General features: G+C 35.6%; 1 protein-coding gene across 2 annotated transcripts in view; it reads left to right on the top strand.

Moving 5' to 3' along the window:
* Nucleotides 1-11,709, top strand: part of Calcrl (calcitonin receptor like receptor) — a 96,285-nt gene extending 84,576 nt beyond the window's left edge. For both annotated transcript variants that reach the window (XM_059252846.1, XM_059252847.1), the window contains 3 exons: nt 2,473-2,691; nt 3,421-3,462; nt 8,552-11,709. In XM_059252846.1, the coding sequence (XP_059108829.1) occupies nt 2,473-2,691; nt 3,421-3,462; nt 8,552-8,776 (486 nt within the window). In that variant the 3' untranslated portion in view covers nt 8,777-11,709. The remainder of the gene's footprint in view (nt 1-2,472; nt 2,692-3,420; nt 3,463-8,551) is intronic.
* Nucleotides 11,710-14,753: the final 3,044 nt, after the last annotated feature.

Genomic DNA, 14,753 nt, shown 5'->3' on the forward strand with positions numbered 1-14,753 from the left:
GCTATATATAGAGAGAAGCTTACATAGACATTGGCTTCCTCATCAGTTCTAGTTTCATGTTTTAAATAAGCATGATGGCTTTAAAGAATCCCTTTGTATCTGGCTATTCTTTCTTGGGGGATGGGTCTAAACTGCCACATTTCTACTATTTATTAATTAGTGTTTTTTGAATATTAGGATTTTAAAATACTTTATATTTTATACCTATAACTTATAAATAGTGGATAAAAGAATCATTACCCAGCTTTTTCCAGGAAGCAGTAGTAATTTTTATTTTTGAAGACTTCCGTGTATGTGTAAGAGGGAAATCGGTTTAGAGGGGGTGGGAGTGCAGCTGGCACACTGACCTCCACCATCTTCATCCCCACCTGTCAAATGGCATTCTCAATTTATCTTCGTCGCATTCCAGTGTCTATAAACGTGTGCTTCTCACAGATGTCTTCTCATTAGGGGGCTGCTTTAAAGCCTATGTCACATGGAATTCTCCTAATAGTGGAGTAGTTTTATGCTTAGTATTTTCATGACCCATGTTAAAAATTAATAAACATATTATTTATTCATTTTTTGCCTCAACAGATGGGTTACCTTTGTTTGAATTTTTATTTATTTATTTATTATTTGTTTGTTTGTTTGTTTTCCAAGACAGAGTTTCTTTGTGCAACAGCCCTGGCTGTCCTGGAACTTACTTTGTAGACCAGACTGGCCTTGAACTCACAGTGATCTGATTGTCTCTGCTTTTTGAGCCCTGGGATTAAAGGTGTGCACCACCACCACCCAGCTTTGAGTTTATTAAGGTGTATAGGCATAAACTCCATACTTGTTTGTTGTTTAAAAATTTATGATCAGGTTACTAAACAAAGGACAGATGCAATAGAAGTCAAGATGAGAGAAAAAAGAAAGAAATTAACAATTTGCCCAATATGACATTTCTGGACATAATCCCCTTAAAAGCATGACGAATTGTCAATGGGAAATGGGTGAAGTTTAGTTTGTATTTCCGTCAATATAGTGGTCAGTGTTAACTGTCTACTTGACGGGACCTAGAGAGACCTATAGGCCTCTGAGTATGCTTGTAGGTGATTTTCTTAATTACTTTAATTGATGTGGGAAGATACGTTTTAATCATGGGTAGGACCATTTCATAGCCAGGTAATCCTGGATGGTATAAATGAAGCAAGTGAGATGAGCACCAGCATGCATTCCTTGCTCCTGATTCTTGGCTTAATATAGAACTGGCCCAACTGCTTCAGATTCCTGCTACCTCCACTTCCGAACTTTGTAACAGACTGTCCCTTGAACGGTGTGCTAAAATAGACTCTTACACACTTTGTCCGAGTATTTTATCACAGGAAGAGGAGAAGGAACTAAAACAGTCAATATAAAAGGAGAGAAAGTAGAGTTTGGAGAAAGAGAAAGTGGATGAAAGGGATGGGAGGGTACAGACAAATTGAAATTAATGTTTCATAAGACAGATTCCTAATTACTGAGTCAAATTCCATTTTCAGAGTTCTGGGAATTAATCTCTTCAAAGACAATGTAATCTCTTGGGGGAACGTTGCTACAGCACATAAATTGTAGTTGCAGAAAGTTATTTATAGAAGTTGTTATGGAAAACCAAAGATTCTTTCTCTAGCATCATCTAGGTTGATTATCAGCTGGTTCAGTTGTGTGACCATTTCTTTATAAGTATAAAGAAAATTACAGTCCTATTTCAGGTACTTGTTATAAGAAATATTTATATAAAAAGATGTTGTGAAGATTATTACAAAAAGGAAGACAAAACAAATACATAAAAACAGTTATTATGGCAGAATACATGCCTGGAGAGTCGACAGTATGGGCACTGAGGAAAAGGTGATTTTAAAAAAATCAACAAATGTTGAGGCTGGGGAGTTGGCTCAGCGATTAAGAACACTTGCTGCTCTTCCAGAGGACCTGTATTTAGTTCCCAGCCTGCACGTGGGGCAGCTCACAACTGCCTGTATTTCCAGCTCCAGGGATCTGACTTCTTCCCAGGGCCTCATTGGGTACATACACATATACATGTGTGCTCACACACACACATAACACACAAATAAATCCTAAAAAAATGAACATTTTCTTAAGAATAGTTCCTTCTGCTAAAAGTGTTTATGACCTTGATTTGGAATCATAGACAAGCCTTAAATATTATGTAGAAAATGCTAAGAAAATAACTGAAATATTTCTGTAATGAATGTGATCCATAATAATTCTACAATTCTACTATAATTTTATTTTTCTAAAAGTTAATTTCATCAAAATTCATGTACCTGTAAACTGAAGAGCATCACTCTAGAAATACACACTAATTAACATGTGTATTATTATACAAAATGTGCTTTCAGTCTTTGTACATGAAATAGTCCAGGTTTTAGAAAACTGGAGTTCTTGTAAGGCTTCTTAATACTAAACACGAATGGACTTTTAGATGCTCTTTTATTTTCCTTTTAGGTAAACCTCTTTTTCCTATTAAATATTGTACGCGTTCTCATCACCAAGTTGAAAGTTACTCACCAAGCGGAGTCCAATCTTTACATGAAAGCTGTGAGAGCTACCCTCATCTTGGTGCCACTCCTGGGCATTGAATTCGTGCTTTTTCCGTGGCGGCCTGAAGGGAGGGTTGCCGAGGAGGTGTATGACTATGTCATGCACATCCTGATGCACTATCAGGTAAGGCGCTCCTGCTGCTCAAGAGGGCAAGCTTGACAAGTTTGGTACTTAGTTTGCATGTAGATTTGGTTTTACTCTTAATGCTTCTGTAACAAGTGGATTATAAATACATAAAGTCTTTCGGATTCTTGTGCCTCCTCTTGGGCTCTTTTCCTTTTGTTGCTTTGTTTTGTCCAACTTCGGTGTGATAGTTTTTGCTTTACCTTATTTTATTTTGTTATAGTTAAGAAAAAAATGAAGTGGTGAAAACCTGGCCATGAGGGTAAAGGTTAACAACTGAACTGTCACGTGTATCTGCTGGGAGTGTGAAAATCAGTTATTTTTCATGGAGTGACACTGGGTATAGCCACCACTCCAGGACAGGCCTCATGTTCAGGAGGAGTTGACCAACATATAATGCACTCCCTAGATTTTTGTTTTTTGTTTGTTTGTTTTTTTATGTGTGCTTTTATTTGGTTACAGTTTGGCGGTTTTGTTTTTTTTTTTCTTTTTGGGTGTGTGTGTTTTTTTTTGTTTTTCTTGGTTTTGAGGGGGTTTGCTTTTATATTGAGTATTTGTTTTTTGAGAAAGAACTTAAAGTTGGGTGAGCAGGGAGGGGGAGAAGATTTGGAAGGACTTGGGGGAGGGGAAGAATATGACCAAAATATTTTAAATTTAAAATTGTTTTAAATAATAAAGAAAAGAATAAAAAACAGATCCAGATAATTCTGTTTTTTGTTTTTTAAACAGGGTCTTTTGGTGTCTACAATTTTCTGCTTTTTTAATGGAGAGGTATGCTTATTGATTTTACTACCTTTATAATTTATATAGTTTTTCTTTTAAAACAAAATGGGATTATAAACTCCTCTCAAAACAATTATTATTATTATTATTATTATTATTATTATTATTATTATTATTGAGACAGGGTTTCTCTGTGTAGCTCTGGCTGTCCTTGAACTTGTTCTGTAGATCAGCCTGGCCTTGAACTCAGATCTGCCTATTTCTACTTCCTGAGGCTTGGGATTAAGGGCATGTGCCATCACTGCCCAAGCCCAAAACATCTATTTCAAATACCAATTTTATCATAGAAAAAAAATAATGTAAAGTTACTTTTTGTAGGTACAAATTTTCATCTCAAAACACAGGTAATATTAGAGTTGAGAAATAGAGAAAAGTTAGTCTTACTTCAAAATATTCCAATGAGTAGGCAGCCCTTTGACCTACCATTAGGAGATACTAAGTCTGGATGTTGCCCTGGGGACAGTGATGGGGGCAATAGTTAACTTCATAGAGCACACATTGTCACGAGAAACAGCCCACTAATTTCCCTCTTTCTCTTTTTCAGTAGGCTCAACTCTGTAATCTTTTGAAAGGTTTTACCATAGACACAAAAGATGAAAACAAATAACGTTGGAGATTCATAGGTTTTTACCTGAGGCCTTCCTACTTGAGCGGCTTCAGTAATCTAACTGGGTCCATATTCTATACACATGGATAGTGTTACTGCTCAGTTGTTTTGAGCATTATTGTCTTTGCTTTTTATTTGTTTCTGGTCTGTTGGCCAATTTTCATCTAGAGCATGCTAGCAAAACTGAGCACAGCACAGAAATCCAGACAGCAACCCAGTGAGAAATGGTCACTGGATAACCAAGAAACTCACCAGGAAACCTCAGATGGGGAACACATGGACCAGTTGGCATAATTTATGAGGATATTTCCTACAAAATAAAGGATTGGAAATTATGTACATCTCACGAGAAACTATAAAGTACTTTTTTCTCATTTAAGTAAACTTTTACTTTTTTCTCTTTAGATGTGATTAAACAAATCATTTAAAGTAAAAATTAAAGTGTATGTAATTGAAACTATAGCCGTTACATTGTATTTATTTATAACACTGTGTATAACTGTGGGATAGAACAGTGCACTGTTAAATGTGGCTATTGATCCATAACTATTTCTGTGGCTCTTCTATATTATACATGGGAGTGACTGTTTTCCTCTAATCGATAACACTTGTAGATAGAGAATGCACTGAGAAAGGACCGATAAATCACTTTTTTTTGTTTGTTTTTTGTTTTTGACAGGGAAACTCACACAGCCTTTGTTGTGTATATATGTATGCAGATGCACTGACTTAGGCAATCTTGTATGTTGCTGATGTTGGCTATAACAATTAAGTATTCATGAGAACGATATGAACACATGCCAAAGAGCATGTATGAAATATGGAAGACGGGCTTTTTATCTATAGACACAGATTAGTGTGGTTTAAAATATTTAAGTCATAGTCACTAGGAAAGTAAGCGATGCAGTAGTGGACTAGAGGAGGAGACGATGGAGAATGGACAAGACAGGGCCTTTAGATTCTGGAGACACTTCTTTCTCCCTAGCAGTTATATTTTTAGGAAAGATTTGGAACCGAAGAAAGTGTATTTGTCCTTATAAAATGGAAATAAAAGCAAGTTATTTACACTAATGTCAAAAAGGTGAATGTAAACTGAGGAATGTAAAGTTTTAAATCATGCCCAACCTCACCACATCCTTAGAATAGTATAGCTTCTTTGCTCTGTTGGTCAAATAACTCACTGTTTCAATGAAAAGCCATGTAGAAATGGGAGCATTAATCATACTGCAATCTAAATTTCAAATTGGCGCTTTCCTCCCAAAACCGTGTCCGGGGAATATTGAAGTGAATGCCTTGCACTCCTGTTGTCCTTTATCTGTATAAACAAAGAGACACAGTGCCTTGTTCTTCTGCCATGCCTTAAATTGAGAAAATTTTGGCATTGGAAAACTTTAATAATAAGAAAACCTTTGAACTAGGTGGTTGCCAGATCCCGCAGTTCATCACAACATCTGTAACATCTGTCCTGTTTCCTTCTGCTTGGGAGATACAATCCCTGTTTAAGTGTGATCTCATCCCTCATCTTAAGAAATGCCTTATTCCCTCCCGTTTTGTCTCTTTGCCTCTTAGTTTATTTCCCACTCTTGTAACATGAAGAAATAGCTGCCAGATTCAGTTTGTGTGGTTCCAAGTATGTCATGTTTTTGTTAAAACCAGTTGCTTGGTTTTAGTTTCCTTCTTGCCCTTCGCAGTAGGTCAAGTGGCTTGCTTTTGCCTACTCTCTGCACTTGCACTTGACTCTCACTGATAATTTTTCAGCAAACATCTATCTTCCTCTTAGCATTTCTTGCTAGTTAACAGTAGTTGAAAAGTGGCCAGGCCACTTCCAGCACCATCCCACTCAAATAAAAATATGTCCTGGTAACATAAACAAGGGACTATTGTCATCAGAAGGGCATATGTATCAACCATACATTATATGTATTTTTATCAACTAAACAAAAAAATCATTGAGAAGCCTTAACATTCAGTAAAGAAAACTGGGTAGTTTTTCTTTATCTCTATCATATATATATATATATATATATATATATATATATATATATAGAGAGAGAGAGAGAGAGAGAGAGAGAGAGAGAGACATGGTTTTTCTGTGTAGCTTTGCACCTTTCCTGGAACTCACTCTGTAGCCCAGGCTGGCCTTGAACTCACAGAGATCTACCTGCCTCTGCCTCCCAAGTGCTGGGGATTAAAGGCGTGCGCCACTATCGCCTGACCTCTATCATAGTTTTAAAAGTTGATTTAGATTAATGAGTATTATGTTATTAATTATTATTGATCCTTATGGTGTATAAATGAGCATATACTATGCTAATCATTGGATTTAGCTGCCTGCATAAAACTCATACACAAACCACTTAAACCATATCCATATCCTTTATAGCACCCAGCTACATATTTTTTATTTTTTCCCACTTAAACTTACTGAATGTCTAATTTAGCAGTCTGTTAAATAAACATGATCTTATATTAGAGAAAGAAGTTAAAAATTAACATTTTTTATCACACATGTTTGCAAAGACCCTGGGTCTTTATTAAATTCATTTTTAGCTTTGGTAAATAATAATTCACACTTCAGGATATTGTCTTTTCATGATTTTTCTGTTGATTTAAGAAAAAATCACTAAGAAGAAATAAGTTGATAACCATCACCATAGATTCCTCAAGGTCAAACATCTAACAGCTCAAACTAATTTTGACTGCTGGAATTTGGTTAGTTTTTCTTTTAGAACTATCAGTCCTAGGGCCTCAAGATGGGTGTCTTCTTGTTGAGGTCTTTTAACATTAGTGTGGACTATTTTATGGGAAGCTACATCCCACTCCCATTCAACTTGAATCTATGTAGGTCCAGCATCTGATCAGTCTAGCATTCATAATAAACAAGAAAAATATGTATAAACATGAGAATAAAATAATTCCCACCAAATAGTTACATAATTGTTTAAAAGCATTTTTCATATCTCTAAATATTTACTTAACACATACCATTTAAAGCCATTACAGATTGGGTGGTGGTGTCACAGGCCTTTAATTCCAGCACTTGAGAGGCAGAGGCAGGCAGATAGATCTCAGTGAGTTCCAGGCCAGCCTGGTCTACAAAGTGAGTTCTAGGACAGCCAGGACTGTTACACAGAGAAACCCTGTCTCAAAAAACCAAAAAACCAAAAAAAACAAAAACAAAAAAACCAAAACAAAACGAAACAAAACTCATTACAGTTATAATTTGCTTGCATTTTTAAAGATATTACATGCATAAACATTACTAAGCTACTTTAATTTAAATATCTTATTTGTTGATTTACAATTACTAAACCACAGGAGAAGCAAATGCAACTTTATTAAAAATAAATACATACATTATCCTGTAATTCTTTTATTACCACAATACTTACAGGAATATACATTAGCTTTTGTTATCAGATACAAAAGAATTGTCCTGAAAGTCCAAAAGTTGCTGAACTTCTTAATAATATATTGTATAACTGAGCTTATAGTATTTATATAGTGTTTGAATTACAAAGACATTAAATGGACATGCCTGTAATTAATTTTGAATTATGTTTAAGAAATGGATGGCTACGTATTTGACCATCCCTTTTCCTTTAATACTAAAACATGAAATAAGACAGGAAACTTTGTTTTCATCTTAAGTAATAGCATATAAGAGACTTGAAAGTACCCCCAAAGCTTCCTATAGATCAGTATTGCTTGTAGAATGTTTAGAGTTTGAAGAGGGAACAAGAAAAGAAATAGGACAGACTTTATAAAATATTTAATATAGATTTTACATGAATATGTTGAACAGAAAGTTAATTATGTATCCTTAACATCTGAGGATGTTAAGAGTATATGGATTGCTGCAAAATTTTTTAGATGCTTAGATTCCTGGGGAGGGGCACATAAATGTAGATGGAATTTTCTTGTGCCACAGATGCTTCCAAATAATCACTCAGAAACTTAATATTAATTGTAAATGTTGGCTGATAGCTCAGCCTTGTTACTAACTCTTACATTTAAATTAACTCATATTTCTTATCCATGCTTTGCCACATGGCTTGGTACCTTTTCTCAGTACAGCACACCCATCTCGTTTCTCTCTGCATCTCCTTCCTTCTTCCCAGTCCTTAGTCTGGTTGTCCCACCTATACTTCCTGCATGGCTACCTGCCAATCAGCTTTTTATCAACCAGGAGAGCAACACATTTCACAGTGTACAGGATTATCTCACAGCACATTAAAAACTATCCAAAAATCAAATGACAGTCTGTGAAAAACTATTCAAACAATGAACACTTGGGCAAACATATATCGTGCCATAGAGCAAATATTTCATGACCTAGAAGTGGTCAGCCTCTAGGTTGCAGAGGCTGATCTGATAGTATAAAGGTGATGGCATCTGTGCTTCGAATAGAACATTTTCATCTCACCTAATGGGTTGTTCTTGCTGTTTCTGTTTCTTGTTGATTGATAGGTTCAAGCAATTCTGAGAAGAAATTGGAACCAATATAAGATCCAATTTGGAAATGGCTTTTCCCACTCTGATGCTCTCCGCAGTGCATCCTACACAGTGTCAACAATCAGTGATGTCCCAGGGTACAGTCACGACTGTCCCACTGAACACTTAAATGGAAAAAGCATCCAGGATATTGAAAGTGTTGCCTTAAAACCAGAAAAAATGTATGATCTAGTCATGTGAAAATAGAGAGATCTCATCTGTTTTGTGCCACTTGAACCTGTGGTTTTAAAGCCAGAAGGTTTAATAGTAAATGGATTTCTTGAATGCCACAAAGAAAGTCCTCAAGTGAAATGAGACTTGTGTTGATAAATTTAACAACCCTCTCTCTACGGGGGAAAAGCCTCAACTGATGATGCTGGCCAGTAAATACTCCCACTGTGACTGATTTCAAGTTACCAACCTGACGTCACTGAATGTGGAATTGGAAAGAAGATAAGCACAATCAACTCTCGGGAGCTGACATGCCTCGGAACCCGCACAACACAGCAGGCACTCAACCCATGGGTGACTGTGCACCTTCACACCCACACCAACCAGAGCTCTGCTCTTTCCACCCGAGGAGACCTCACTCAATCTTTCAGACATGAGAAGACATTTTGATTTTTTGTTTGTTGTAAAACTCTTTGTCCTATTGTCATTTGGTGGCAGTGAACAGTTTGCCCAGAAAAGACTCCAGCCCTCTTTAGAACGCCTCTAATGGACTGTCATCTCATATTCTTTAAGAAAAGCGACTGAGCAGAATTCCTATGGGTTTCTCAGTTGCTGCTACATACAGTTGTATCCTGTGGCACATCCGTTTTGACACTTGGTGAGCAAATTCTACAGTTTGCAATCATTTTCTGAATCACTAGGGAAATATATTGGTGGAAGCTGCAAACACTTTGCCAGCTACTTAAAAAAAAAAAAAAAACCTTATTGCAGGCATAGGAGGAAATCAGTTTTCCTGAATCTGTAAATAGAAACTCTGGCCTTTCCATTTCTACTGTGTAGACAAGTGATCAATCATTTTACATGAAGAGAATCAATGAAGGATTTCTTTTTATCTTCTAAACCTGAGAGAGAGAGAGAGAGAGAGAGAGAGAGAGAGAGAGAGAGAGAGAGAGAGAGAGAGAGAGGAGAGATTGCTGTGAAAATGAACCTGTAAATACCCTGCCATTTTATTTTATTGTTTCAGTTCAAAACACAACCTAGGTAACTTTTAAAGCAGATAGATAACGTAGCATCATATGCAGCTTAGTAGCTGATACTGTATCTGGGCTGATTCTATGGTGAAGTAGAGTCCTGAATTCTATATTTGGTAAATATTTTAAGGACAACCAGATACCAGCATCAGAAGTTTCAGAACCAAGAACAAACCCTAGAAATAGCAGTGATAAGATATGAAATATTTATTTAAAAATGCAAAGCCATAATTTCACAAACACATTGTCTTTGGTGTGCTGACATATTTCTTCTTTGATGTTGATGACAACTCACTGAAATCAGGAAATTTTTAACAACTATAGCAAGAAAAGCTAGTCTGCTACATGTGTGGACTTTAATTCACTAAAATGTAACTTTACTGACTATTACTAAATGAAGACATATGGTTTTGAAAAAGACCCAGGTTATTTTTTAAATGAACCATAGAGGAATTTTATCTATATAATATACTCTGTTTCAGTATTTCAGTAAACTACTATGGTGATAATCCAAGCCAGGGAAAGCCTTGAACTTATTGAGGAAGAACTGTCAGGTATTTAGATAAGAATTAAATTAAGACAGAAGAAAGCCTTGTTCATGAGGTAAAGCGACATCTAAATGGATTTAATTTTTCTAATATTACTTTGTTCTGGGCTTTCTGAAGAACAAGATTGACTTCAGTTAGTACAAGTCAGTTTGGTGAAAGTCATATATGTGTGTTTTGAAGTATGTTAGTCAGGTTACAATGGATGAAAGTAATGATTTAGTCATCACTAATAGTGTCTTATGCTTCAATAGTTGTTTAAAATCATCAAGGAAAATAATTCAAATTATCAAGAACTGACATGTTAGATGATCTGGTATACAGATTTGTAATTTACCTATACAGGAAACGGTGTTACTAAGGTAGTTTCAATTTTGTGGATTTCATAGCAAGCCAGCATTAAGAAGGAATGCAGATTGTTCTGAACTTTCAGTTGCCAAAACTGTATAAAACTTCCTCTTACTACACTCAAATGTTAGCTATTTATTATTCAGAGGCCTAGATTCATATTTTTGCTGACAGTGTTCACGTAGTTCTGCATTCTTCCAAACTGTCAAGTATTAACGATAAACGATAGTACAGAATGCGAGTTACTAGAGAACATGTTTAAAAGGTATTATAATTTTCAGTTTTATTATTCTTTTATCATATTGAGTGTCGTTGAGATTTCTTTAATGCCAGCATCCACTGTGGTGTAATCCTCAGCTACACCAGTCTGAGATCAGTCAGTATTAGTTCTGCAATGCTATTTTTGAAACTAGACTTCTTGAAAGCTGAAGCTCCACTGAAAACTTTCTGTATTGCTTGCAGAAGAAAAAAAAATCTGACAGTTTCATAAGAAAACGTCTCTGGTGCCTAGAAACTAATTTGGAGAATTTCTAGCGTTTTGAAAGTTAGATCTATCATTTTCTACAATTATTTGTTAAAGTCATGGCTGACATTTTTAGAAGTGACTTTGTATTTTTTTTAACTGATAAATCATCCATCCTGGAGTTTTGTGTTTGTTTAAATATAACAAACTGTATAGAGCTTAATAGTACTCACAGTGTTGTACTACTCACTGCTTAGATGTTTTAATGTGAATGTTGTAATTTCCTTTGTGTTTTAATTTGCTCACAGAAACATTATTCAAGATGTTCCAGTCACTTAAAAGAACTTATGCTATATCTACTTAAAAATCTCTATTTAGATTTTATGAGAGTATTAAAGTTGCAAGTTAACACTGATGTTCACTCATCTTCATTGGAGTACAGAGTAATTGAATTTCTCACAAAATTTTTGCAAAAGTTAATGAAATATTTTGCAAAATAAATGGTGATGTTTTTAGTCCTCTCTTTAAAGACTTCAATAAACTAGTAAGTGAATTTAATAAATTAATTAAAAAAGATATGAATTTGTTTTCTATGTTAAGACTCTAACACGCACAGGTTCTTATGCTATAATAAAAGGAAATTTCCTGTCATATAGGAATGTTTTTAGGGAATTTTTCTCCTTTCTGCACTATATTTCAATGTGTGGGTTTGTGTTAAATACTAGAAATAAAATAATGAAATTTTTTTTAAAAAAAGAGAAAACAAGGTCATAACCTCATACAAATAAAAACTTAAATGTGTCAAAGATTTTGTTTAACTCAATCACTAATGATGGAACCAGTAATATGTCATAATTATTCAAAGGAGAATTTAAAACACCATATGTGCTTGAGAATATAAAAATACAAGCAAATATACAAAATATTATGTTTAAGAATGCTAATCAAATGTATTTACTGATAAAAGTAAGCAAAACTGTAAATACTACACACCCAGAAGAGATAGGCATTAAAATATTATGCTAATACTGATATAGAATTAAAAATAACACAAGGCTCACATAAAGGAAAATGCTTACATTTAGCAAAATTACTCCCCATAGTATTTTGAACTATTCAGTTGGAAAAGGTTAAAATATAACAGAACCAACTAGGCAGATCACATACTGCTCAACCCATTTTGAAACTATTACCTCTGAAGTTAATCATTTGTAAAAATAAATCTCTGAGTGTGATGTCTAATAACAAATGCTAATGCATACACAAAGTGAAGTTAACATTGTTATAGCTGAGATTATATTATTACATTATAAAACAAATTTAAGTCTACCAACTGTTCCAAACATACCCTATTCCGGAAGCACACTGGGGATGTTAGAGTATGAGATGAAATTCCTCCAGACAGATTCTACCATTTACATGGTCTCTGACAATCTGTTACAGATATGCTTTAATTAAAAAATTTAATCAGTACACACAGTGATAGGTTTATTTTTCAAATAAAATTTTAATTCTCCTCCCCCATATCCTTACCCACATTCCTGCCTTACCCCAGCCCTTGTACCCTTCTAGCTTCCTTTCTGCTCTCACGTCACAATTGTCCCCCTTCCTGGACACTCTTTTTTCTCTCCCAACTTCCTTGTTAGTGTCTTAGTCTATAGACACACTCACACCTATTTATGCACACACAGGTAGACATTAAAAGCTAAGATTTGTGTATAAAAGAGATTATGTGGTTTTGTTTATAATCTTTTTTTTTTTTTGTTTGTTTGTTTTTCGAGACAGGGTTTCTCTGTGTAGCTTTGCACCTTTCCTGGAACTCGCTTTGGAGACCAGGCTGGCCTCGAACTCACAGAGATCCGCCTGGCTCTGCCTCCCGAGTGCTGGGATTAAAGGCGTGCACCACCACCGCCCCGCTTTGTTTATAATCTTGGTTACCTACTCGATGTAATACTTTCCAGGTCCATCAATCTCCTTTCATTAATTTTCTTTTCCTTACAGCAGAATAAAATTCAGTCGTACGTATATACTACATTTTCTTCATTCACTTATCTATCGGTGGACATCTAGGTTGGTTCCATTTCCTTGCTTACTAATAATGTGTTAAGGAACATGGATGCATGAGTTCCTCTGTGATAAGATATAAAGCCTTTTGGCTATGTATCAGGAGTGATATAGCTGGATAATGGGGACTTTCTGTATTTAATGATTGAAGAGTACTCCACACTGAGTTTCACAATGCTGTACTATGACAGTGCACTCCCATGACAGGAACAGTTCCTTGTAAGCAGGAAAATCTTTGCACGATGTTGCTTTGCTTTGAATCTACAAAAACTACAATTCAAATTACACGAACAAATTTACAACGTGGTTTAAAAAAGTTGTTGAATTAAATCTGGTTTCATCTCTCTTATAATTACAAAATGGAATGGTTTATGTTCCAACTGGAGACCATTTCAAAATCCCTCAGTTGACCAGAAACAACCCCTCCCTTGGATCAAAATTAACATGCTAGTTTCCAAAAGTTTTGTAAACATTTACCTCAGCTTACAGCATGCAGGAGCAAAGGGTGGAAACAAACAGCAAAGGCCTAGTCACTTGTGTCTCATTTTGTCCCATGGGGAGCATGTGCACTACTTGTATATGTGTGGTCCTGAGTTTCCATCTGCTGAGTGCCAAGAGCTCCAGAAGCTGCGTGCTTCTGGCTGCACATCCAGGCTACCAAAGGAATATATACTCAGTGAACAAAGAATTCATTGCCACCCAGGAACCCAGGGATTCCCTTCTTTTTCTTTGCTCTGCTTCCTTTTTTTTGTTGTTTTTCTTTATGCACATCATCATCATCATCATCATCATCATCATTTTATTTTTGTTACAAAATACAATGCCTGGTGATCCAGGTCTATATGCTCTGGTCATTTTTATAGACTGCAGTTCGTTTATGTTCTGTAATTGACACATGCTCCCTAAATTCAGGCTAACATATGTTCTAGTTCATTTAAGAATTTAGGTGTGTTTTCTTTCAGCCCTGACATCTGTCCTGGTTCAGCATTTGTAGTTCTAGCATTAGAACCATGGGAAGAAAAATGGAGAGAGGCTTTGGCTTTGTTTTTGCATTTACTATTCTCAACTTTGGGCTTGCTTTGGCTTGGTATTTCTTCCTGTGATGAGAAGTGATCAGAATCAAGGAAACAGGTCTCCCTAGAGCATAAGTCTGAACTTGTGAGCATATCCTAGACCACTAGACTCCAAATGTTCCAACCCAGTGGCTTTTGCTCATAGAGATACGATATGAAGTTTTAGCTGAAATTTCCTTCCTGCTGATGGGTCATACATCTTCTCTGACAACGCTTAGTTTTCAGGAATGACCTGAGAATGAGCAAAGGGACTTTCCAAAGGCCAGAGGGTAGCTTATTCCCGAACTAGCATACTTATGTACAATTCTCCAAGGATTTTGAACTTTCTAAGAATTCTAAATTTGAAACTAATTTTCCTGGGTGTTAAAATTATTTGCAAAGGGGAAAATAGGAACTTATTGAATTGCCTTGTAGTTTTATTTACATGCTTGACACATAACACATATGTAATACGTAGGCTTATATTTAGACTCTTGCCTGAGA

Source organism: Peromyscus eremicus, unplaced genomic scaffold (assembly GCF_949786415.1).
Source record: "Peromyscus eremicus unplaced genomic scaffold, PerEre_H2_v1 PerEre#2#unplaced_300, whole genome shotgun sequence".
NCBI classification, from domain to species: domain Eukaryota; kingdom Metazoa; phylum Chordata; class Mammalia; order Rodentia; family Cricetidae; genus Peromyscus; species Peromyscus eremicus.